The sequence below is a fragment of the Fukomys damarensis genome, unplaced genomic scaffold (assembly GCF_012274545.1).
Source record: "Fukomys damarensis isolate Sample0158 unplaced genomic scaffold, DMR_v1.0_HiC HiC_scaffold_23, whole genome shotgun sequence".
NCBI lineage: Eukaryota > Metazoa > Chordata > Mammalia > Rodentia > Bathyergidae > Fukomys > Fukomys damarensis.
The window spans coordinates 48,841,439-48,864,532 of record NW_022900935.1 but is presented as its reverse complement, the minus strand read 5'-3'; the positions used below and the strand labels follow the sequence as shown (position 1 = coordinate 48,864,532).

Here is a 23,094-nt window from a genome sequence, read left to right as displayed (position 1 = left end):
AAGGCTCTGATGTCTTTTAGCCTGGGGACCCACAAGCATTGTATCCTTCCTTCCTAGTCTGAAATGCCTTCCTTGGCGTGCGTTATCCCTCTAGGTCTGTCTGTGGACTTTCTAGCCCATTAATTTGCCTGAAATGCTGCATCAGCTATCCACTTTTATATCTTACATAAGTCTCCCTTTATTATCCTTCATTTAAAAATTTTTATTTCCCATCTTAATTGCATTACATTGTGACCTCAGAAAATGTGATCTTATATATTTTTTGTGCCCCAATACATATTCAATATTTACAAATGTGCAACAGCATTAGAAAACATACATAGCTAATGAGTTAGAGACTAAAAGGTTTATATGTATATATTAGCTATAAAAACATATTAAAATACTTCATACTTTATTTTATTTATTTATTTATTGTTTGCTTTGGTTTTGGTTATTTGAGACAGGGTCTCACTATGTAGTTGAGATTGACATGGAACTCACTATGTAGCCCAGACTGGTCTCGAACTCACAGCGATCCTCCTGGCTCAGCCTCCCGAGTGCTGGGATTACAGGTGTGCACCACCACGCCCGGCCATATTTTATTCTTTTCTATTGAATTTATCCATTTTTGGAAGGTATTTATTAAAACTTCCCACTATGATTTGGATTCACCCATTCTTTGTATTTATAAGACTTTTCCTTGTATTTAGCTCATTAAATGTAATGACTCATATATTCTTGGTAGAATGAGAAATATTATACTTTTAGCTCTGAATTATATTTTACCCCTGAGATTTTTAAAATGTGTTAATCATACCTTTTCGACTCCCCAGAAATCCTTCTTACCTATGGTTGCTCCCTTTACATAGCAGTGGGCAACAATCTCTGTAATCTTCCAGAGAGTTAACTCCTCTGCCACCTGAACTGCGCATTTCTGCTAGGGTTGACAGACTCTGTTTTCTTTTTGCGGACAGGCAATCCCAGCTGTTTCATAAAGGAAGTAATGTGTGGTTTAGTAAAAAGAGGCAGCCAACATGGTCACCACCAACAGCTATGTGCCTTGCTGTCTCTGTGATCCTCTTTCCTAAATGGGAGCTTTTTGTAAATACATCATATTCACAAGCTTTGTTTTTGTTTGATACCAGAGATCAAACTCAGGACCCTGCACTTGCGAGTGTACATTTATATTTAAACTTTGGGCCTTATGAAGAGTTTCCTTTCTTTAGTGCTAGAATTCCAGGGTGCTGGCCTGGGAAAGGGATTAGGACCACAGCTGCTCAGTGTACTTGTAACTTAGTTCCAAGATTCTGAAGCAGGTCTTGAACTAGTAGTTACCTTCTTTCCTTTTTTTTTGTACCCAAAATTGAACTCAGGGCCTTGCGCTTGCTAGGCACACACTTCACCGCAGAGCCACATCCCCGCCCGGTAGTACCCTCTAATTCCTGCAACCCATGTGTTGGTGCTTACCTCATCCTCCAGCTGGGAATCCCTCTCAGTCTGCTTTTCCCTTCCCAATAGTTTGCTCCCGTGGTCCCGTGTTTGCTGGGTTGTAGTTTCCTCTCCTCTGGTCAGTGTCATCATTATTTCTGGTCTGTTTTCTGTCTGGGGTTTTCTGAGACATAGGGACATGGATGGGGTCCTTTACCTGCTATCTTGATCTAATCCCAAGAGCAAGCTCGCCTCTAAAAACAGGAAGTGCACAGAAGTAAGGTGGTACTCCAGACTGCTAGTGTGCAGCTACTTAGGGGTAATGACTTTATGTTTCATTTTTCCTTTGCTTCTGTACTTTTCTGTTTCTTCTTTATCTTTACTTTTAAAAACGGGCTTTTTTCTCCCAAATACGATAACCTGCAGATTACCACTAATACCTATGAGAAGATGCAATTATGAGTCAGGCATATATAAACTATAAACAATTTATGGTAGAGCCCTGATCCTACTGCTTAGATCGGTGGTCTTCAGACCTGGCCCTGAAGTACTGAACCGGAATCTCCAAGACTAGAGCCCAGCAGTCTGTCTTGAAAGTGCCTACAGGTGAACCTGATGGTCTTTATTTTCATTTAAAAACCACTGATTTAGATCACTTGTTTCCCAAGGCTGTGTTGTACTTCCCTGAAGTTCTTCTGCTATTTTTCTGGCTATCTTCTTAAATTTATTAGGTTTCCCTATAGCTTATCTTCATCATTTGAGGTGCTTACTCCATAGTATACTTCTTATTCTAGATGATCTATGAAAACACGGGAAATTGTACTGTAATAAAATTAATATCTCAATACTAAAGATATTTGTAATTACCCAGGCCGTCCATTCAGGAAAATTACAATTTTGCTTCTCTTCATTGTTTCCCTCTGTTGGGGAAGATGTCCCCAGAAACAGCATACATTTCTATATCCAGAGCATTGCCCATTTCCTTTCCTCTTCTTTGACTTTAGTCCCCGGCCAGTTTCCTTTCCTCGACCAGACTGCCCCCAGTTCTGCGAGGAGTCCAAAGAAAAAAAAAAGGAAGACGCCGTAAGCCTCTTAAAACCTCACCATGAACGTCAGCCAGCTATGGTTCACTCAGCGTGCACAGCACTCAGCTTCTTTACTCACCACTTACGTTTTTGCTCCCATTTTCATTAATTCTGCCTTCATCACATTCCAGTAGCTCACTTTCTGGCACGTGGACCTCAGTTGTTGGCAAGGGTTGTGTTACTGGGGAGCTCACATTCAGGTTTGTTGGTGCATTTATCCAACACCCGTGGAGGGGTCCGTGTTTTGTCAGACACCAGGTGCCCTTTGCAGTCTGCACAACAGGTGTGCCATCATCCTGCACCCACGCTGCCCGCAACCCTGTAGAGTACGGTATTGATGTCACCGTGAGCCTCGCCTCATCTTATACAAAGAGGAAGTAGGGTCTTGGGAAGACTGAAGGAACTTGTTCAAGGTCACATGATTCAAAAGTTTGAGACAGGCAGACCTCCAACCCAAGAACCCTGACCACAGTCTGATGAGCTCACCAGTACTCCCTATCACCACCTCCTTGTGGCTGTGGCACGGGGCCTCTTGGCCTTTACCACAGGACTGTCCATCACTTCCGTTTTGCTTTTCTTCTTCTATTTTTTTTTTTTCCTCCAGTGCTGGACACTGAACTCAGAGCTCCCGAACGCTAGGCAAGAACTCTACCACTTGGCCACATCCCCAAACCCACCCCTGTCTTCACCACCCCCATCCCCAGGGCTTGAACCCAGGGCCTTCGCATTGATCCACACTCTCAGCCCTTTTTGAATTTAAGTTTGCATTTATTCATTCATTCATTTGAAGATAGTTTCACTAAAAGTCTCTGTGTTGCCCAGGGTGGGCTCAAACTTGAGATCCTCCCAGAGCGCTGAGAGCTGACATCTGGGCATCACTTCTCAGTTCTCCTAGTCAGCTCACACATATAACAACGCCAAGTACCTGAAATTGTGCATTGATTACCAATAGCTCTATCTGAACGAATTCTTACCAGGGTCAGAGAGAGGAGAGGGTGAGCTCCAAAAGCCCCAGCAATAAAAGCATGGAGGCATTGCTCCCTCTTCCCTCTCCCATAAATGGCCTGAAAAACAGTACATTTGCAGAAACTGCAAAGTGGAGACTCTTGGTCACGATGGCTTGTTTCCCATTTAGTCTCCTGGAGGAGGACTCAGAGGAGGAGGGAGACTTGTGTCGCATCTGTCAGATAGCTGGGGGTTCCCCAACCAACCCCCTCCTGGAGCCTTGCAGCTGTGTGGGAAGCCTGCGATTTGTTCACCAAAAGTGCCTGAAAAAGTGGCTGAAAGTGAAAATAACATCAGGTAGGTGGGCAAGGGAGAGTGACAAACGTGCAACGACATATAATTAATCTGAGACACTACAGTGTGGGCCTTGGAGCTTGTCAACTGCTCATTCTCAGGAAAACATGGCCAAACTCAGGATCCTTCCTCAGAAATGCTGCCTTCAAATTATGGGAAAGAAATGTATGTTTTTCAAGTCTGAGAGAAGAATCCTAGAAATATTTGCTACTGAAATATTTCCTATTCCTGCTTGAGTTCTGAGCAGAGATGCTAAGATTGCCTCGCAAGAGGAAACAGGAGGTTTGGTCAGTGCTGAACCCCATCAGGCATGTAGTAGCCATGTCCAGCCAGTAGGCGCTCAGGAACCGGTGCAGAAAGTGCATCATGAGACCCCCCAAACGCACACAATTCTACTTCGTTTTATTTGGGGGGAGGAGGATGGCTGTCACCTAGGAAACCAGGCACAGCTGCCTGTTTGCAGCAGGATAAGAATGTTGATCTGATTTTGTATACCTACATTAGATAAAGATATTTCCACGCGCTGATTTTGTCAGCTTGATCTTATAACCGGATGTGAAGGCCCTTCTCAACTCCCTCGGGAAGTTGTAGCCCAAATATAGCCACACTGGTAGATCAGCTGTAGTTTCCTTGGCAGAGAATAGGTTTCTTTAAAGCATGGCTTTAGAAACACAGAATTTTAATAAGAAAAATAAGGCATCAATGCAAGCAATTCAATTAGAAGCTATGTCTTTCAGGCATACCTCTGAAAATCTTACTCCATGACCAAATTCTGTTTCTCTTTGGCTGCGTTCTTCTCACTATCCCAGGCCATCTACGAGGTGTTGCCAAGCCCCTTTCACCAAGGACAGTGTACCATTTAATCAAGGAATGAACCGTTTAATCAGAGAATGAACACATGGTGCAATTATATTAACGGTCTCCTCCCCAAAGCTCTGTTTCCATGTGTACATTCTTCCCCAGCATGAGGAATGTAGGATTAATCCTGAGATATCTAAATGCGTAGCTTCATAGCAAGCAAATAACTCTGTCTGCAAAACAAAAAAGTAGATTTTGATTACCAATGATTCTGCCATACAATATTTTATCTTACTAGGAATGTGGTCCAATAAAACATCTAGCAAAGAAAAAAGAAAGGATCAGTGAAATGTGTCATGAAAATGAGGTTAGATGCAGATGCCAGTATGGATATGTTTGCCAGAGTTACGTTGGAAGACACACAGGATGTTGAGTAGACAAAAGCATTATTCAATGATGCTAAAAAAGAAAAATCAAGCAAACAAAATGCAGATAAGGGATTACTATTCATCCTTGTCTTTTAAAAGTCTCTGTTATTTACTATTTCTTTATGTCCCCAGTGGGGAAATAGAACTGCACAGGCCCTAATTACTAAGTAGATGAAGAGTCCTCTGTTTTCTAATGCATAAAATAAACACCATTGTACACCGTCAGTCAAAATGCAGCAACTACACTAGGAGAAAAAGGTAAAGCATGTGCCTTAGATATAATTGCCACAGTTCTGCTGCTTCTAGTCTTTCGCTGGAGAGTAGGGTAAGTGAAGAAAAAGTGCTGCTCTGAAATGCGTGTTTTTATAAAACATCAACCCAGGAAGCCTTCTCATGTGTCTCTTCCCAGGCTTAGGTGCTGGCCCTAGATATTACTGTAGCTTTTCTCAGGCAGGAATGTCACCTGGGTGGGAGTAAATGGAGATTTGTAAGCACTTGACTAAGGATAGCTTCTACCATCTAGTTAGTCCTCATGAATTTATTTACCTGGATCTATGTTAGGTCTCCAAGAAAGAAAAAAAATGGGCCCAGTATTTACTCTTCTTGTAAATGCCTGTGACTTTATAAAGACTCTTAACTTCCATGTAGCAATTCCAGTTTTATGAACCATTAGGTTTATATTTAAATAGAAACAAGACTTGTTATCTAAAAGTCATGGGAATTTCACTTATATGAAGCTTGCATAATAAATGATTACAAAGGAAATTTTTCAGATCTCAGATTCAAGGCCATTTTCTACAGACTTTTAAAATGAAGGTCACTGAAGCTCAGAATTCATAACACACTCAAATTCAGTCTCAGAATATCACCTATCCAAAGTGCCAATGCAAACAGACCTAGGGCTGTATGTACATAAAATTCTCTATGTGTAAGTGAGTGAGAGAGAGAGAGAGAGAGAGAGAGAGAGTGTGTGTGTGTGTTGAGAACTTAGCATCTATTCTTTTACATATAATTATTTGTTGAATTCAAGGAGCAGATCTAAATGCTGTGCAGACCTGTGAGATGTGTAAGCAAGTCCTGCTGGTCAACCTGGATGACTTTAACTTGACAGACTTCTACCAAAAACACCAGCAATCACGGGTGAGAAATACTCCCATTCTCCCTCCACAGACGAATGTAGGTTAGAGGTACCAGGCAGGAAGAAGCTCACTTTCCTTGACCTAAGGAATGTGGAAGGCCTGTGTGCGACATGAGTCTGAGAATATCCTTTAGCTTGCTTCTTTAAGAAGGCAGGCACTAAATTGGAACAGTGGTGATCTGGGAAGTCTTGGTTATCCTGGGCCAAGGATGACAAGCCATCTGTTGTCAGGGACAAAATTAAGAAGCTACAGAAGCCAATTGGACACGCAGAAATAGCAAGAAGTCTGAGAAAGTGCCATGCCCAAATTTGCTGAAGTAATTTCAATTTAATAGCAAAAAGAAAAATTCAAGATCTTGAAGGAAATAGCCCCAGTTGAAATATCAAATAACTCTAGGGTAAGAAAGAATTGCTTTACCTAAGGATAATAAGCATGAAGCAAACACTTATTGTGTGCTTTTTAACACCTAGTGAATCAAGGTATAGGATAAGTGGAGAAAACTCCACTGGGGCATTTGGATTGCCTTTCTATTTCTGTGAAAAAGTTAATTAATCTCATGTGGGAAAGTGATTTATGCCCAAGATGATAGCTAATCCCCAACCCTCAGGTGAACAGGGCTCCACTTAAAAGTTTCCTCTCCAGCACAGAAGCCACAAGCCACATGTGGCTAATGAGAAGGCAGGCAGTTCTAATCAACATGTGGTGTAAGGGCCGGGGATTTAGCTCAGTGGTTCTGCTGCCTGCCTTGCAACGGACCCGAGTTCGAACCCTGGTACAAAAAAAAAATGGTGTAAGTGCTAAACATACACCAATATTCGGTACCAAAAAAACTATAAAATGTCAACTAATTTAATGTTACATGCATGCTGTCGGTGGGAGCACTGCAATGTAGATCACTATGGTCAGGCAAGGAGAGGGCTGTTTTCTTCCCTGCCCATTCACCAGAGAAGCATCAAGCATGCTGTCCTGCAGACCTTAGCTGCTCCCCTGGCTTGGGTTACAGACCAGCCCCTTTTACCTCCCTCTGCACTCCCCTTACCTGCACCACTAGAAATAAATGTTTGGCCCTCTGCCTGGGGTCTTTTCCTACCATCAGGAGTTAGAGCCCTACCTGGCCCCACCTATACTTACATCTCTGTCTTTCTTAATCTCCCACCACTGGTTCTCTCCACTGTGAACCCTTCTGCCACATGGACCACCATAAGCTGTTTTGATCTATTTTTTCATATGATAAAAAATACCCAAAGCTGGGCATCTTTGAAAGAGATTTGGGGCCACAGGAGCAGTGATGGTCCATGTTGTGGCCCTTTTCCTAATGATGAGAACAAAAAAACAAAAAAAGAACAAGAAACCCCAGAGGTTTATTTAGTTCACTATTCTACTTCATAAATTCAAGAGCCCACATCATGGCCTTTGTTCTGGCAGAGTCTTGAGGTGGGGTATGGCATCACGTGGCAAGAGACAATGGAGTACAGGTGCATGTGTGTTCTGATCTCTTTCCCTCTTCTTATAAACCACCAGGAAGGAGTCAATCAATCATGATGACCTTATTTAATCCTAATCACTTCCCAAAAGCACTACCTCATACCAGTCAGATTGTCCCCCACTTTTCAGTATGTTTCATAATGAGAGTGTTAGTCAGCTTTCAAACACTATAATGAAACGCCCAAGGCAATTACCTTATTTAAACAAGGGATATTTGCCTCATAGAGATTCTGGTCTCCAAGAATTGACTCTCCAAGACTGAATGGTCCCATTACTTTGGGCCTCTGGTGAGCACTTTATGGTAAGAACATGCGGTGGAGAAAATTTCTCACCTCTTCATCCAGGACAGAGAAGGAGATTGGGCCCCCACAGTGCCCTTCAAGGGCCGGACCCCAATGACTCTAGTACCTCTCACTAGGCTCCACCTCCTAAAGCCTCCACCATCTCCCAGTCACACCACCCTGGAGACCAAACTGTGACACAGGGACCTTTGAGAGATACTTACCCGACTCATAACAATGCAAATTAAATTAAAAAACATGACCCCCTGGGGGAAACAAACCATAGCACACAACACACTTCAAAGGTTTAAAATGCTTTCCAGTTCAGCATGTAAGAAGCTTGTAAGTCTTCACTCCGTCCTACAGCAAGTAAAAAGCTGAACAAACTGAAAAGTCAATAGTTCTTAGATCAGTAAGAAGAGAGAGCTCACTGGGCAAACCCTGCCCGTAAAATTAGAGAGACAGGAAAATAAAAAGAATCATAATTTCTAGAGCAAAGATTCATGTACAGAAACCTCTGGGAACCAGTGCTGGGTACAGAAACTCACCTGTAATTAGTGAAATGCTAACGGCTCCGTGTGGACAAATCTGAAAGTCAAAAACTCCAGGGGAACCCAGTTATACGGGTGTCTCCATGCTCTTGTGAGTTTTATCTGCAGGAGCTCAACCATGTTCTTAGAGTGAATTTCAGAGAAAAATCCCTTCACACTTCTAACAGGGAAAAGAGAAAAGTAAGCACGTTGATATATGCCAGAGAACTGTTCTGCCTTCAGGAGAAAGGGTTTAACCAGAGTCTAACTAATCTGGGAGAAGAGAAATATCAACTCCAGCCCCTTGTAGCCATTTGGTAGGAGGACTGAAAAGCTTGCATGAAGTTCACAGTCCCAAGGCCCAGGCTAAGACACGGAGACCTAGGAATGCTGCCTTCTTCTCACCCCTTACCACGATGTTATAAAGGCCTATTGATAGCAGTTCTATTACATCATGCCCAGCTATCAAACAAAAAGTTACAAGGCAACCAAAGGTGAAAAGCACAATCCAAAGAGACAGAGCTCGCCATAGAACTAGGTTTAAAGGGCTGGGGATTTAGCTCAGTGGTGCCGCTGCCTGTCTCGCAAGTGCAAGGTCCCGAGTTCGATCTCTGATACCCCCTACCCCCACAAAAAAAACTAGGTTTAGATATGGCAGGGGTATTGGAACTACCAGGACAGGAATATAAAACAACTAAGACACTATATATACACTAAAACAGCAACTATACACTAAAAGCTCTAACAGATGAAGTAGACAGCACGACAAGGATAGGTAATATAAGCAGAGAAATGGAAATTCTAAGAAAAAGAGATGCTGTAGATCAAATGCACTGTAAAGGAAATGAAGAGTCTTTGATGATCTTATTAGTAGACTCTGCACAGATTAAGGAAAGTATCTCTGAGTTTAAAGAATGCTTGCTCAAACTGAAAAGCAAAGAGAAAAAAGGCTAAAGGAAAAAAATGCAGGAATCCAAGACTTGTGGAGCAATTATACAAAAGGTGTACATATTAGTCAGCTTCCCATCACTTTAACAAAATACCTGAGATAACTTATAAGTAGAAAAGCTATATGTTGTCTCATAGTTGTGGAGGTTCGAGTACAAGATAGGGCAGACCCATGGGTTTGGGTCTCTGGTAGGTCTGCCAGGGAGCAGCAGCAGGAAGTACATGGTACAGCAAACTGCTTGCCTCATGTTCAGGAAGCAAAAAGGAGAAAGCAGTGGGGTCCCCACAGTCCCCTTCAAGGCAACTCCTCCAAAGGCCTAAGGACCTACCTCCTAAGTTTCCACCGCTTCCCAGTAACACCTCCCTAGGGGCCACAATCTTAATATTTGGGTTTTTGAGGAACATTTAATATCCAAACTATAGCATTGTAATAAGTACATGGCAGAAATGCCAAAGGAGAGGAAGAAGCCAGGCACAGTGGCACATTCCTGTAATCCCAGCTACCGGAGAGGCTGAGGCAGAAAAATTGCAAGTTCAAAGCCCAGCCCAGGCAATTTAGCAAGACACTATCTCAAAATAAAACGTAAAAAAGTCTGGGAATGCAGCCCCCTAGCCTTGAAGCCATCTGGTGGGAAGACTGGTAGAACACCCTTGGGTTCAATGCCCAATACTGAAGAGGAGGAGGAGAGGAAGGAGGAGAAGGAAGAGATAGAAGAAATATTTGAAAGAATCATGGCTGAAAGTTTCCCCAAAATTAATGTGAGACACAAAACCAGAAACTTAGGAGGCTCAGAATACAGCAAGCAAGACATATGGTGGTGGGGGGGGGAGCTACACCATGACAGCGTATTAAAATGAAAAAAAATAAATGAAAAAAATCCTGAGAGAAGCTAGTGGGGAGGTGACACCTTCCCTGTGTCAAAGCAAAGATAAAAACGACATCCAACTTCTCGGAAACCATATGAGTGTGGAGTGAAATATTTAAAGTGCTGAAGAATTTAAAGAATTCTGTACCCTGAACAATTAGCCTTGACAATTGAAGGAGAGGCAGACTTTCTCAAAGACTTAATACAAAGGAAAAAAATGTAGAGCATCATATGAATAACTTTACACTGCAAACGTGTGCCTCATAAGAACCTTTCAGTTCATGATGGGCCAGACATACCTGGTGTGTGCCGGACAGTCTGTTGCAGGGTGGTCGCTGCCGGCAGCGTTCGTGTGAGTGCACTGTGACTGCACGTGACAACATATTTCTCAGGATGTATCCCCATCACTAACTGTAATTAAATGCCAGAATGATACTCTGCATGTATCAGACTGATAAAATATATTGTTGATATTAATTTCGCTGACTTATTTTTGCTTAATGTGGCTACTAGAATTTTTCACATTATTTTCTAATTATTTTTCAAATGTGGTTAGCTTTTCTGCCTCACATTGTATTGTACTGGATTGTTCTGATCTAGAAAGTGCCTAGCACATAATAAGCAATCAATAAATATTTGCCAAATGAAGGCAGCCCAACATCACCATTACAATTTTAAAATGTCCTTCCTTTTAAAATGGTTCAAAAGATGATTAATAGTCATGGCTGCAAAGCACATCATTTTAAAACTATAGAATCATTGTTAACAATCAAACTGTCACCCTTCAAAGGGGGGACTCCCCTCAGCTTTCAGATCATTAGCCTGCGTCTAGACTTTTTTCTGAAAACATTTTGACAGCTGAGTCAAAATGATATGTGTGGTCTGAGCAATTCTGTAATTTCTTTTTTTTTAATCCTAAAGTGCTAGGGGCTGGGGATTTAGCTCAGTGGCTCCACACCTGCCTCAAAAGCACAAGGTCCTGAGTTCAATCCTCAGTACAAAATAACAATGATGATGATGATGATGATAATTTTTTAAAATCCTAAGGTGCTAGACAAAGGAACCAAATATTGATAAAAATGAAGAATACTGGAATAATGTAATCAGTAAATTTGATATAGTGAGCACAAAGCCATGTCAGCATTGCAGGTCATCAGGAGGTTGGAGAAAGAAAAGAGAGAGAAAGAGAGGGGAGGGGAGGAGGAAAGAAAAAGAAAGAAGGAAGAAAGGAAGGAAGGAAGGGAGATGAAGGAAAACAAAAAAACCGCTTAATAAATAAATTCAGTATTTCGAGGCCTGAGGGTTTCCTAGCACTCAACCCATGCCTAAAGTCTGAGATGAAACAGAGAGAGATCCACGTTCTTGAAAGCGGAGCATATTGGAGTCAAACTCTTGAAAGGAACCAGGCCTTCTGAGTGCCTGGGTTCAGGGTGCCAGCCTGGGTGCCGACAGGTTTATCTCAAAAAGTAGATCCTTCTCGGAGGCGGAGCCTGTTCGGCTTCCTGAGCAGGATGTGCCCTGCGAGGATGCTTCCCCAGAACACTAGCGGTACTCTCTGCAGACATCAGGAACCTGGAAGCCCCAGCTGACGCCTCCACCCTTCCGGTCCCACGCACTTTCTGTTACTCCTCTACTGCGCGCTATAACCATGTACTGTCCATTTCTCAGGGGTCTTTGTAGACTTGACCTGATAACAGCCAGTTTTTTCACTTGTATGAAAGTGTGCTTTCAGTAGCCTGGGGAAGAAGCCTGTTCCCCTGAAAGGCACATCAGCTTTGGCTAAGAGCTGAACCTAAATCCTAGTGCCTTCCCCAAAGGTGCCCTGTAGGAGAAGACACAGCTAAGTCACCCAATAAACACAGAGAAGGCTCTTAGTGTAAGAGAATTGCCACAGCAGAGCCACAGAGGTGCCCAACCTCTTTGTCACCAGGGACCAGACTGGAGTCATCCTTAAACCAATAAAGCCAACTGGCCCACACCGGGCTCGTACTCATACCTGGCCCTCAGCATCCCCCGGGAAGAGATGATGGCCACCAGCACATGCTAAAAAGAAATTGCAACATTAATTATCTTAGCAGGCTGAGTGACGGCATCTAAATGAAGGGCAAAAAGTGAGCAGCAAAAGAAAGCAGCAAGGAACGAGGACAAGCAGTGTAGCCACCCCAGGCCTCCTGTGACAAGGGGCGCCTCCCTGGACCAGGAGAACTTAGCTGTTCAGTAGAGGAAATCAGCCATGGCCACATCACTGCCGAAGAACAACGGGAACAAACATCCGGGCTCTTTCTCCTCCACCCTCTGCTCTCTGCCGGGCAAAACCACTACCAAACCCATCGGGAAGCCAGAGGTCAAGGAAGCCTAGTGGTACCAACGATGGGTACCTGAAGGCCACAAAGCAAGGAGCAGAGTGGCTCTAGGGGGGAAATGGAGGACATCCAGCACAGAAATTGCTCTCCTGGAAGCAGGAAAGACCTTACATTAGTTTCTGTGAGAGGTTGACAGCCCATCAAAGCCTTTGGAAGATGCCCTTCCTTATCATCACAAGTAGAACCTTGATTGCAAACCCACCTTGGTGGTAGAACACCAGGGTTCAGGGAGAACCGCAGCGTTTACCTGCTGAGGAAGCCTGTGCCACTGAAAAGCACGATATTTACTTGCCGGTGGAAAGCTGTTGAGTGCTCACACTTTTGCAGCAATTCTGCCTGTTCCAGTGGCCTGTTGTGAATTTAATAGTGTCTGTTTGCTAACAGTCTGAGTTAAACTGGAGACTCCAGGGAAGTGTGATTCAGACAAATTCAGAAACTCTCTGCGGACAAAGTCTGAAGCAGCTGTTGTCTAACACAAAGCTACAAGGATGTACTAGAACTCCAGCAATGTCCCTAGGCACAGCGGGCTCGCTGCAGGGACTGCCCAGCTGGGACGCCCCCCAGGCCAACAGTGTCGATGCCTAACCTGTGCTTCTGAAGGCCTAGCCCCTTCTCCACTTATCCAAGCCACCAGCCAGCCTCTGAGCCACCCTCAGCATTGGTCCCTTCTTGGCAAATGGGTTCCTTTTGTGAGCAGTAGAGTAGCTGGTGCCAAATCTAGATGTGTACAAAGGAACAAAACCAGAAGAGATATAAAACTGGCTTCAGCTCAACCTGGCTGTCTCTTGACCTCAACTAAGTAGCTGGCTTTTTTCTTATGCATCTTCCTTAGTTATTTTCTCTTGTTTTGCTTTGATTATAAAAATACACAAAAATCTCCCACAATAACATTCTTCCAGATAACAACTTTTAACCTTTAGCTGTATGTTTTATTTATTTTTTTCTTATTGACATGTTGATCAACCCTAGAGATTCTGATTTAATTGGACTGGGATGGGCCAAGTAGCATTATTAAAAGCTGTGGCAAAACACACGTAACATAAAAGTTTAACTTACTTTGAAAACTCTTACTGTGAGCTGGGTGTGGTGGTGCATGCCTGTAATTTTAGTATGCAGGAAGCTGAGGCAGGAGGATCACAAGAACAAGCAGAGCCTGGGCAAGTTCACAACTTAGCAAAATTTAAAAATTTTTAAAAGGCTAGGGATGTAGCTCAGTGCAAAGGGCCTGGGTTCAGTTCCCCCATACCTCAAAAAATAAATAAATATTCTTATTGAGCACCTACTGTATGTACTAAGACCAACACACTCACTGCCTCCTGATAAGGAAGCTGGTTGGTGAGCAATAGCCCTGGTATGCAAAGATCAGAAGGGGCATGCACAATTCCAGGTTTTGCTCTCACTGGCTCATCTGTCCACTTATTTACGGAGTGCACACTATATAAAGGCACTAGAAGCACAGGTACAAACAAGAGCTCAGCCAAGCCCTCACAGACGAGGTACCTGGATCCCATCTTTAATTCTTACCTTTGTTGTCCTGGTTAGGATATTTTGTTTTGTTTTGTGGTTTTTTTGAGACAGGCTCTCACTATGTAGTTGAGGCTGACCTGGAACTCACTATGTAGCCCAGGCTGGTCTCGAACTCACAGCGATCCTCCTCCTGCCTCAGCCTCCTGAGTAGTGGGATTATAGGCGAATGACCATGCCGGTCAGGCTGGTCTCGAACTCACAGCGATCCTCCTCCTGCCTCAGCCTCCTGAGTAGTGGGATTATAGGCGAATGCCACCATGCCGGCTTGGTTAGGATATTTTTGTTTGGCGACATACTACGTCCACCTCTGTTAGTTCAATTTACATGGCACATGAGGTAAACAAGCAGAACAGGGATTTCCTGGCCCTGCACAGTTAAAGCTCTTTGTCTAAAGAAAGTCACTGCATTCGAAGGCCCCAGGCTGCCCACCTTCTCCCATGCAGTTTCCAGGGCTGTGTGCCCTGTGTCATAGAATCGAGAACTCTTGTCATCTTTGCTCTGCCTCACAGCAGGGTCTCTGTGGGCCTCTGCTATCCTTGCTCTGAAACACAGGACCGAGACTTGCTCTAACCCAGCCCAGGACACAAGTCCCTGGACCCGCACAGTCCTCTGACTACCCTCAGAGATGGGAGCGTCTCTGGAACAACCTTGAAGACGTCACAGAACATCCCCTAGGATGTCAGCTTCTTCACGTGCAGCACCTGGGCACTGAGCATTTCCATCACTAGCAAACCTCTTGGCCAAAGTGAATATTAACAAAATGAAGGGCGGGAGAAAGGAGAGAGAAAGAAAGGAAAAACAACTGGCAGGTGGGCTGAGCTCCTGAGAGCTCATGTCCGTTGCTGCACAAGCCTTCTCTTTTCCAAGTGTCCCCACATCATCCTACCACCCCCGTCCCTTCCGTCTGATGACAGAAGAACTCTGCATGGGAGGCTGAGTTGGTATGATTGGGTCAAAGGCAGAAGTGGATCAGAAGCAACTCCAATAAATAACGCTCCGAAATCTAGTTTGGCCCTGCGGAGCAAACGCTGTGGAACTCTCCGTGAGCAGATCCCTCTCCCACATGTGGCTCGGAGTAGAAAGGGTGACTCTGGGTTGCCTGTCAGCGTGTGCTCTGATTGGCTGGCCCGACCCCGTGTCAGGCATCACAAGCTCTGCGAAGGGCACACGTAAAGGAGGCGAGCAGCGAGATGTATGGCTCTGCGTGACAGATTCCTCCCACAGAACAGAGAAGAGACACAATCTGCTCGGAGTGACTTTTCAAATTATCTGCAGAAAACATTAGTGGATGTTTCCCCATCTGCATGCCTCCAGGCCTTATTGAGTCATAAAAAGTAAACGATTTCCCTGAATGCTTTGACAAACCTGATAGTTCCAAGCCATTTTTGAGCTGATTGATTTGCCATTATGAATCAGAGTGCTTCTCGCATAAAGGCTCCCTGGCAAAAACAGGGCTGGAGAGAAAACCTCCAGCCCCTTACCGCAGAGGGAAGCCGGGGCCAGGAAAACCAGCAGAGACAAGGCTTATTTGGGGTGCAGCTGCTAAAAAGCACATTAGGAAGGTTTCCCAGAGGTGGTGGCGGCTTTGGAGATAGTCCTAAAGGGAGGTGCGGGTATGACTTTCAGGGAAGTAGTAGGAGGTGTGCAAAACAAAAAGGGAAAACAAGCAATGCGTTCTCCGCTTGCTCTGGGCCAAGGTCAGCAAAGCACAGAAAACATGACCAAAAGCTAAAAATAGGAGCTAACTGCTGAGGACGTCAGGCTGAAGCCTTTAAAGACGGACCTGCAGGATGCTGGAGTGTGGCCTGGAGCGGTGACCTTGAGGCCAGTTGTCACGGAGATCCGGAGCCGGCAAGATTCAGAGGGAAGGGCACTTTGATCCCTGCTCTGCACCTTCCCCGGCGGTTATTCAGTCCTGGAAGAGGCCTGTTCGCACCAGCTTCCTGAGGTGCCTCCGTCTCCGAGAACAGAGAGGCAAGTGGGCAGTTGAGATGCCACTGCCGCTGCAGGAAGATGAGACTGAAGGGTCTCTGGGTCCTATCTGTGCCTCGTTACTGCTCTGCCCAAGGGTGATGTAGAGAGCCTTGCCTCTGCTGGGGGGATTTTAGTCCCCCAGAGTAGGCTGCTTCCTGAGCACAGTCTGGAGCACCCCAAGATTTGCCATGGGGACAGGTGGGGAATGAAAGTGCCTCCCCTCTTCTCTGCAGGGTAGCGTGTTACTAACACTACACATGTATTACAGGCCGAGGGGTGAGGCCTTGAGCACAGCCAAGGAGCTGACAACCAAGGCCCCATGGTGAAATAACCCTACCCTCCCTGTGCAGCATCTAGTCCAACCACCAGAAAAATAAAACACAGCCTTCCTGTCACAAAAAAAGCCAAAAATGAGCTGGGGAATGGTCCAGTGCTAAGATTGACAGGCATGTTTATTCCCCTATATATATAGAGAGAGAGAGGTAAATAGATGATAGGTAGGAGAGAGAGAAAGAGAGAGAGAGAGAGAGAGAGAGAGAGAGAGGGAGAGAGAGAGAGGGAGGGAGAGAGAGAGGGAGGGAGGGAGGGAGGGAGAGAGAGAGGAGAGAGGGAGAGAGTATTAACAAATGCAAGATGTGCTGTACAAAATAAAGACACAGTTTAGGAGTCAGGAGCAAAGGAATGACTGCAGCAAATGAGGTCCTTCAGAAAGGCTTCCACAGAGGTGACATCTGTGACAGCTGTTAGAAAGTCACAGACATAGCCAGGTAGAACGGCAGGAAAACAGCATTTAAGACGGACATGTGAAAGTAACAGATGAAAGAAAGCTCAAGCAAAGGCCCTGTGGTTCCCAGTGCCACACAGGACCCTGCCTCGGCCCACTGTCTAGGGGTTAAATGACAATAGAGCAGCCAGCAGAAGGGGACCTTAAGTAGAATAGAAAGCCCCGTTGTAAAGGGAGGAAGGTATAGAACAGAGAGGTGCTGGGCAAAGGAGTACCGGTGAAAATAAGGTGCACTTGCGGCACCTGGGGCTCAGATTGTTCAGTGAAATTTGTTTTTCTAAGCTACATCTTGTCCTTTTTATTCCTGTGGTCAAGGACACCAGCAGCTCCATACATACAAATGTCACAATGTGCAGACTGCTCACTTCTGCCTTATGTGGTTGGTCCCTGCTCGCCACTTCCCCAGCCCATGCCGAGCTGTTTTAAAAATCCAAAGCAAATACCTACCTGATCTACAGTGGCCACGCCAGCCAGGAGGGAATCCTACCCACTGCATGTTCTGAGAGGCCTTGGCAACTCCCTAGCTACCTGCTGAAGTCCCTCTCACCCAATCGTTCCTCCCCTTGGCCCTCCACTGTAGCGCCCAGCATACGGCTCACCTCAGAGGCTCTCTCGCCAACATCAGGTGACAGGGTCCGGTGGGAAGCACTGAGGTTTTTCCCTGCGCTGCCCACAACACAGGTAACCTCTCCACAAATGTCTGCAGGATGGGACTGAGCCTGGCAAACTGCACTCTCAAAGCGTCCTGCCCTGGGGTGCTAGAGAACTGCAGGATGACTGCCTGCCTCTGCCCTGGGCCACCTTCTGCTCCGCCCTCTGCTCTCCAAGGGCAAGACTTCCTTGGAGCCTTGAGCTCTTGCCCCTTCTTAGTCTTTTTACTCTCCATCCCGTGATTAGGATCATGAATACTTGGTAGATGAACTTAGGAGCTTTCTTCCGTGTTTAGGCACAAAGTGAGCTGATGAATTCAGGCTTGTACCTGATGCTGCTGCTTCGCCTGTATGAACAGAGGTTTGCAGAACTCATGAGCCTTGACTATAGGCGGATAGTGAGAGAAAGGGTAAGTCTGGCCCTGACCTGGCGCCATCTGCTGCAGCCTGGAAAACCCTGTGGTGGTGTTTATTAAGTTCCTCACAGTCACTTGGTAGGATACGGAACTGTCGTTTTTAGGACTAAGATTCGGTGGCTGCTGAGTGCATATACAATGACCCTCTGGCTGGAAAGTAAGTGATAGGGAGTAGTAATTAAATGGTCATGTACTTGAGAGACTTCCTAGGAATATTTGCTTCCCAAAATGGAGGCCAACAGGGATGACGGTGCTGGATGTGCACTGGATTTGGCCGTGCCCAAGCGTGGAAGATCTGTAAAAAAGTGGTACCTTCCCAAAGGAGAGATGATTAGCCCTTCTTCCTGTTTTGCTTCAGATCCCAAGGCACATTATGTCACCGTGTGTGTGTGTGTGTGTGTGTGTGTGTGTGTGTGTGTGTGTGTGATCGAGGAAATAAAGGTACTGATGGTTGTGGCCCCATTTACAGTAATGAAAATGTATTTAGTAGGAACAGGAACAGCCATCTGTGGCTGTCTTTCCTTTAATAAGAGGACTGGGCCCTTGAGGAGCCTACGTGGTATGGAGGGAGAGTCTTGGCTCTCTTACTAGCTGGGCTTTGGCCTTTGCAAACTCAATGACGGTCTGACCTGTGACGTATCCTAGTACACTTGGCCATTGTCAAGCCAGCCCCTTGAGCCCCACAGGACTTCCCTCTCCATCAAATGGCTCACTATGACCAGGCCAGGCAAGAGATCTCTGAGGACAGGAGCATCCCTTTCCCTAAGGTCATGCCTGGGGCACCTATACTCTTAGAGTTCCCAAGACACTCCAGGAAGCTTGGGTCTTGACTTCTACTCCTGTCAGAAGGTCTTACCTACCAAAACTGGAGGAGTTTATTCACTTTGGCTTCCTGGCCGTCTCATTAAGAAACCCATGACAGGACCGGGGATTTAGCTCAGTGGTTCCGCCACCTGCCTCGCAAGCCCAAGGACCCGAGTTCAATCCCTGGTACCAAACCAAACAAGACAAAGCAGTGACAAATGGCTGTTATCTTATCGGTGGCAGTCACTGTGTCCTCACTTTGGCATGCACAGTCCTGCTGAGACCATGGGACGGGGAAAGTGATGCCATGAGACCCTTCTCTGTGAGGCACTTAGGGTCAAGTTAGGAGATGACACTCACGTATTTATAAATCTGGAAATTACCAGAAAGTAGCTCCTGGGGCTCCTGGGCAAGAGAATTCAGGTTCGGCGCATTCCTAGAGGCTGTGAAATTACAGCATTTTCCCTGCTAGGGGCTTCCTGTGATGTAGGCCTTCTCTGCCTGTCTTTCCTGATGCTGGGCACACAGAGAGTCATAGCTGACCACTGACTATGCCTCAGGCACTGTGGGTCCCAGGAACACTGGGTGATTTCAAATGTGCCAAATGACTGCTGAGTAAGGAAGTGGAGTGCAAGGGTTGGGGGCATTCATTAGCAACTTGGGCATGGAACGCTTATCCCTTTCGTATCCCACAGTTCTCCAGTGCCTAAAAATTGCCTAGTATACAATAGATGCTCAGTCCAGCCACAGGGGCGCACACTTGTAATCTCAGCAGTTGGGAGGTTGAAGCAGGAGGCTTTCCGGGAGTTTGAGGCCAGCCTGGGCTACACAGTGAGTTCAAGACCAGCCTGAACTACACAGTGAGATCCTGTCTCAAAAAACCAACCAAACAAACAAAAGGATGCAGGAAGCAAGTCTTGACTTACATTTTGGCGACAGTAAAAGTACAACTTAATAGAAAGAACAGTATTCTAGGTAATGAACACTTTTAAATTCAAGGCATACTCATTTATTCTGCACCCTTACTATATGCCCAATTCTAAATTAGATCCTGGAAATGCAGAGACAAGTAAGACACAACTTATCAGGACTCAGAGACAGAAAAGAGGATACACTTGTAACCAAGCGTACCCCAAACTGTGCTTGTGTCTTGATAGAAGACCAGGGCAGATGAGGAGGAACACCCAGCAATTAGATGAAATGAGGAACCCCCAGTCTTGCCTCCTCCTACCCTTTCTCCAGGATGGACACCACAGCTGGGCTCTTCAGGGACTGCAGCTAGTGCCGGGGAGGCCTTGCTTTTAATCCATCAGGTCTCATCCCACGTTGCCAGTCTTCGTGGACAGCCTGGTAGCAAAACTCCTCTCAGCTGACCCAAGGTAGACATGGTTAGACTGAATCTCGGAGACAGTCAGACAGGGGTGAGGAGGGAGGAAACGGTGTTCCGTGCAGAGGGAAATGCAGTGATGTCGAGACATGGAAAGACGCCTATGTTGGCAGAGAAGGAGTTTCGTGGCTTGGGCTGGCAGAGAGTGAGCTGGAGGTACAGGCGGGCACCCCGACAGGAAGGACTCAGGTATGACCCCGGAGGCTAAAGAGATTTGGCGGAGGGCTAGCTGGGGAGCTGCTGAAATGGCACAGAGCAATTAGGGGACTCATGAGGGTCGCACAGAATGAGTGTGGAGAAAGTGGGGGGGCCGAAGGAAGTACTGCTGCTGTTCTCTGCCCGTTCCCAGCAGAAAGCAGGCTTTCCAGATGCCACGATGGGCGCATCTCCAAAGAACACAGGACTTACACAGCCGCACCTGCCCCCTCATGACTCTCTGTCAGTCTGAGGGGGACACAGGCTGCCCTTGGAGGTGAGGCTAACTGGATTTGCCTTCCTGCCACTTTTATTTCACACCTACAGGGGGCAGCCCACTATTTGGGCTCTGCTCCCCCAGACCCACATCCTGGGTTTCCTCCTGGCCTGGATCTTGTCTCGTCTCATTGGTCTTCTGTAGGAGCTGTGCCGCTGATGATGAAAACACAGGCCAGGTGGCCCCTGAGGGGACTGCAGGGGTGAGGGCAGGCTGAATCTAGGAGTAGCTTTCAAATCCCATGGGTCCACGCACTCCTTTGGCCGGATGGACCATGTCCAGGGCCCCTCTCAATAATACTCAATTTCTACAAAACCAAGACCAAATCTACCCAAAATATGAAAAGTCCAGGTTCGATCTCCAGTTAGAAAAAACTTCCTACTCACCAAGGTGGAGCTTCTTGGTGCAGTGAGGGTTGGTTACCTAGACATGATCGCCTAGCACAGAATCTAGTGCAGGGCGAAGTTGCCTCGGAAGCCCAGTGAAAACAGAGGTGGGGGTTACATCATCCTGAGGTATAATTTACTGTGTAACCAGGACCTGCTACCCGAGACGAAATTCCATCCTTCCCCTGCCTCCCTCCCTCTACGGGCAGAAAAAGGGACTAAGGTACCAGAGCTGCCTCTGCACTGGCCAGGCAGCTGCCCAGTTACAGTGTCCAGCACCCCAGCCTGTGACAAAGCCCCGCTTCTTCTTGGGGAAGAGCACCAGCCCCTCTGCAGAGGAGCCCACAGCCTTGCAGCCCGGCACAATGGGCTCCCACGGAGTACACACTGTTTCCTATTGGAACATAAAATGCCTTAAAGTCAGAACAAAGAGAGCGCCCAGGGCCTTGATGGGTCTTCTGCTTCCTGCTGAGCAGAGAATACAACCGATTGTCTAAAAGCCAGTGGAGAGGCAAGTGGCCCATTAGCACAGCCCTCACCCCACGGCCTGCCAACAGTGATTCGAACCGTCAGAAAAGGGTTCTGCTACTCAGATCAGTTGCTGAAAGGGAGGCGAGTCTGTTCACAGTGCCAAATTTAGAAGCCCCAAAACAGCAAAGGTGACCCAGGTCATCCCTGCAGCGGCACTGGAGCTGGCTAAGCCCTGTCCATGCCGGGTGTCCACACAGCCCTCCGAAACTCCACCGTTCCTGCCCCTTTAAGGTGATGTCAGGGATTCCTAGAACATTCCCAAGACTATGGAATTGTACATCTGTTCACAATTTCATCGGAAAAACAATTCATTTCTCATTGTCTTCTTTCTCATAGTTGTCAAGAAATCACCCGCAAGCCAGACCAGAAGAAAATGAAAGTAGGTTTGGGGGTCAGTCCTGTCTTTTGAGTGTTTGCTAAATCACTCTTTTTCTGTTACTGTGTTTAAACCTGATGCTGTGGGAGGAAGTCATGACCACCACCCAGAGGCAAAAATAACCCCACAAAGCTTGGGAAACTGTAGCTGCGCAAACAGTCCGAGTAGGCTGGACACAGAGCAGATAAGAATTTTAATTCATCCAGAAAGTAAGGAAAAGGATCAACAAAGGGAAAGAGGGTATATCAGCAAGTGTAAGGCTTTTTGTTTTGTTTTCTATTCCTTCCCTTTTTTTTCTTTTTCTCCAGAACCCAGAACTTGGTGAGCATTTTTATTTATTTTCTTTTTTTCTTTAGTGCGGTGGGGGTTAAGGGTGGGCTCCTGCTAGGATCCTGTCTGGAATTTTCCTTTCCAAACCCTGAAAGGAACCACATTCATTGACAAGCAAGTGACTCGATTCGACTCCCTCCTCATTGGGCCCGATCAAGTGGGTCTGTTGGATTCGGAGGTTGAACAAAGCAAACAGGTCTCTGGAGTAAGGTTCCGCAAAGGAGGGAGCACAGCTGTCTTCAAACAGTATGGAAAAGTCTCCTCTCTGTTCCTAATTCCACAGAAATCCCAACTGGAGGGGAAAATGTATTTAATTAAAGCAGGAGCGCTCCAAGTCAAACTCAGGAGGAACTTCTCCATCAGCAGGAGAAATAAACACTGCAGTGAATTAAGGGGGTATGACAATTAGGTCCCTAGAGGTTCTTGAGGAGAAATTTTACAAGCGGTTCGTTCCCAAGCTGGCCTGGCCATCGGGATCACCAAAAAACTTACCCAAAACACAGATTCCTGGGCCCTCCCGGCGATTCGGCCTCGGGCGAGGGGTGGAGCCCTGGACCCTCTCTTCTACCCTCGGCCGGTGACCTTACAGCCGCGGGTGTCGGGGACGCTTCGGGGAACCCCCAAGAGGCCCGCCTGGAGACAAGTTCCAGTTTTCAGCTCCCCGGGGCGGGGCCCAGGCTGCGACCCTAGAGAAGCCAATTTTTTTATTATTCAGGGCACGCAGTCCTGGGAAACGGGGCTGCCGTTTGCAGACAGGGGAGGGGAGCTCTGCTTCGTGCACAAAAGGACCCCACGGGGCGCGATGGTGGGGTCCGGCCGAGCCCA

General features: G+C 46.3%; 1 protein-coding gene and 1 long non-coding RNA gene across 2 annotated transcripts in view; one reads left to right on the top strand and one right to left on the bottom strand.

Annotated features, from left to right (window-relative positions):
- Positions 1-23,084, bottom strand: part of LOC117287334 — a 28,248-nt gene extending 5,164 nt beyond the window's left edge. The window contains exons 1-5 of the long non-coding RNA XR_004518581.1: positions 22,762-23,084; positions 2,575-2,814; positions 2,278-2,456; positions 1,450-1,664; positions 829-966 (exon numbers count right to left, since the gene is read on the bottom strand). This is a non-coding gene — a long non-coding RNA (uncharacterized LOC117287334). The remainder of the gene's footprint in view (positions 1-828; positions 967-1,449; positions 1,665-2,277; positions 2,457-2,574; positions 2,815-22,761) is intronic.
- Positions 1-23,094, top strand: part of Marchf10 (membrane associated ring-CH-type finger 10) — a 90,260-nt gene that overhangs the window by 64,341 nt on the left and 2,825 nt on the right. Inside the window, exons 8-11 of the mRNA XM_019209485.2 lie at positions 3,631-3,797; positions 6,051-6,160; positions 17,864-17,977; positions 21,900-21,942. Of these exons, the coding sequence (XP_019065030.1) occupies positions 3,631-3,797; positions 6,051-6,160; positions 17,864-17,977; positions 21,900-21,942 (434 nt within the window). The remainder of the gene's footprint in view (positions 1-3,630; positions 3,798-6,050; positions 6,161-17,863; positions 17,978-21,899; positions 21,943-23,094) is intronic.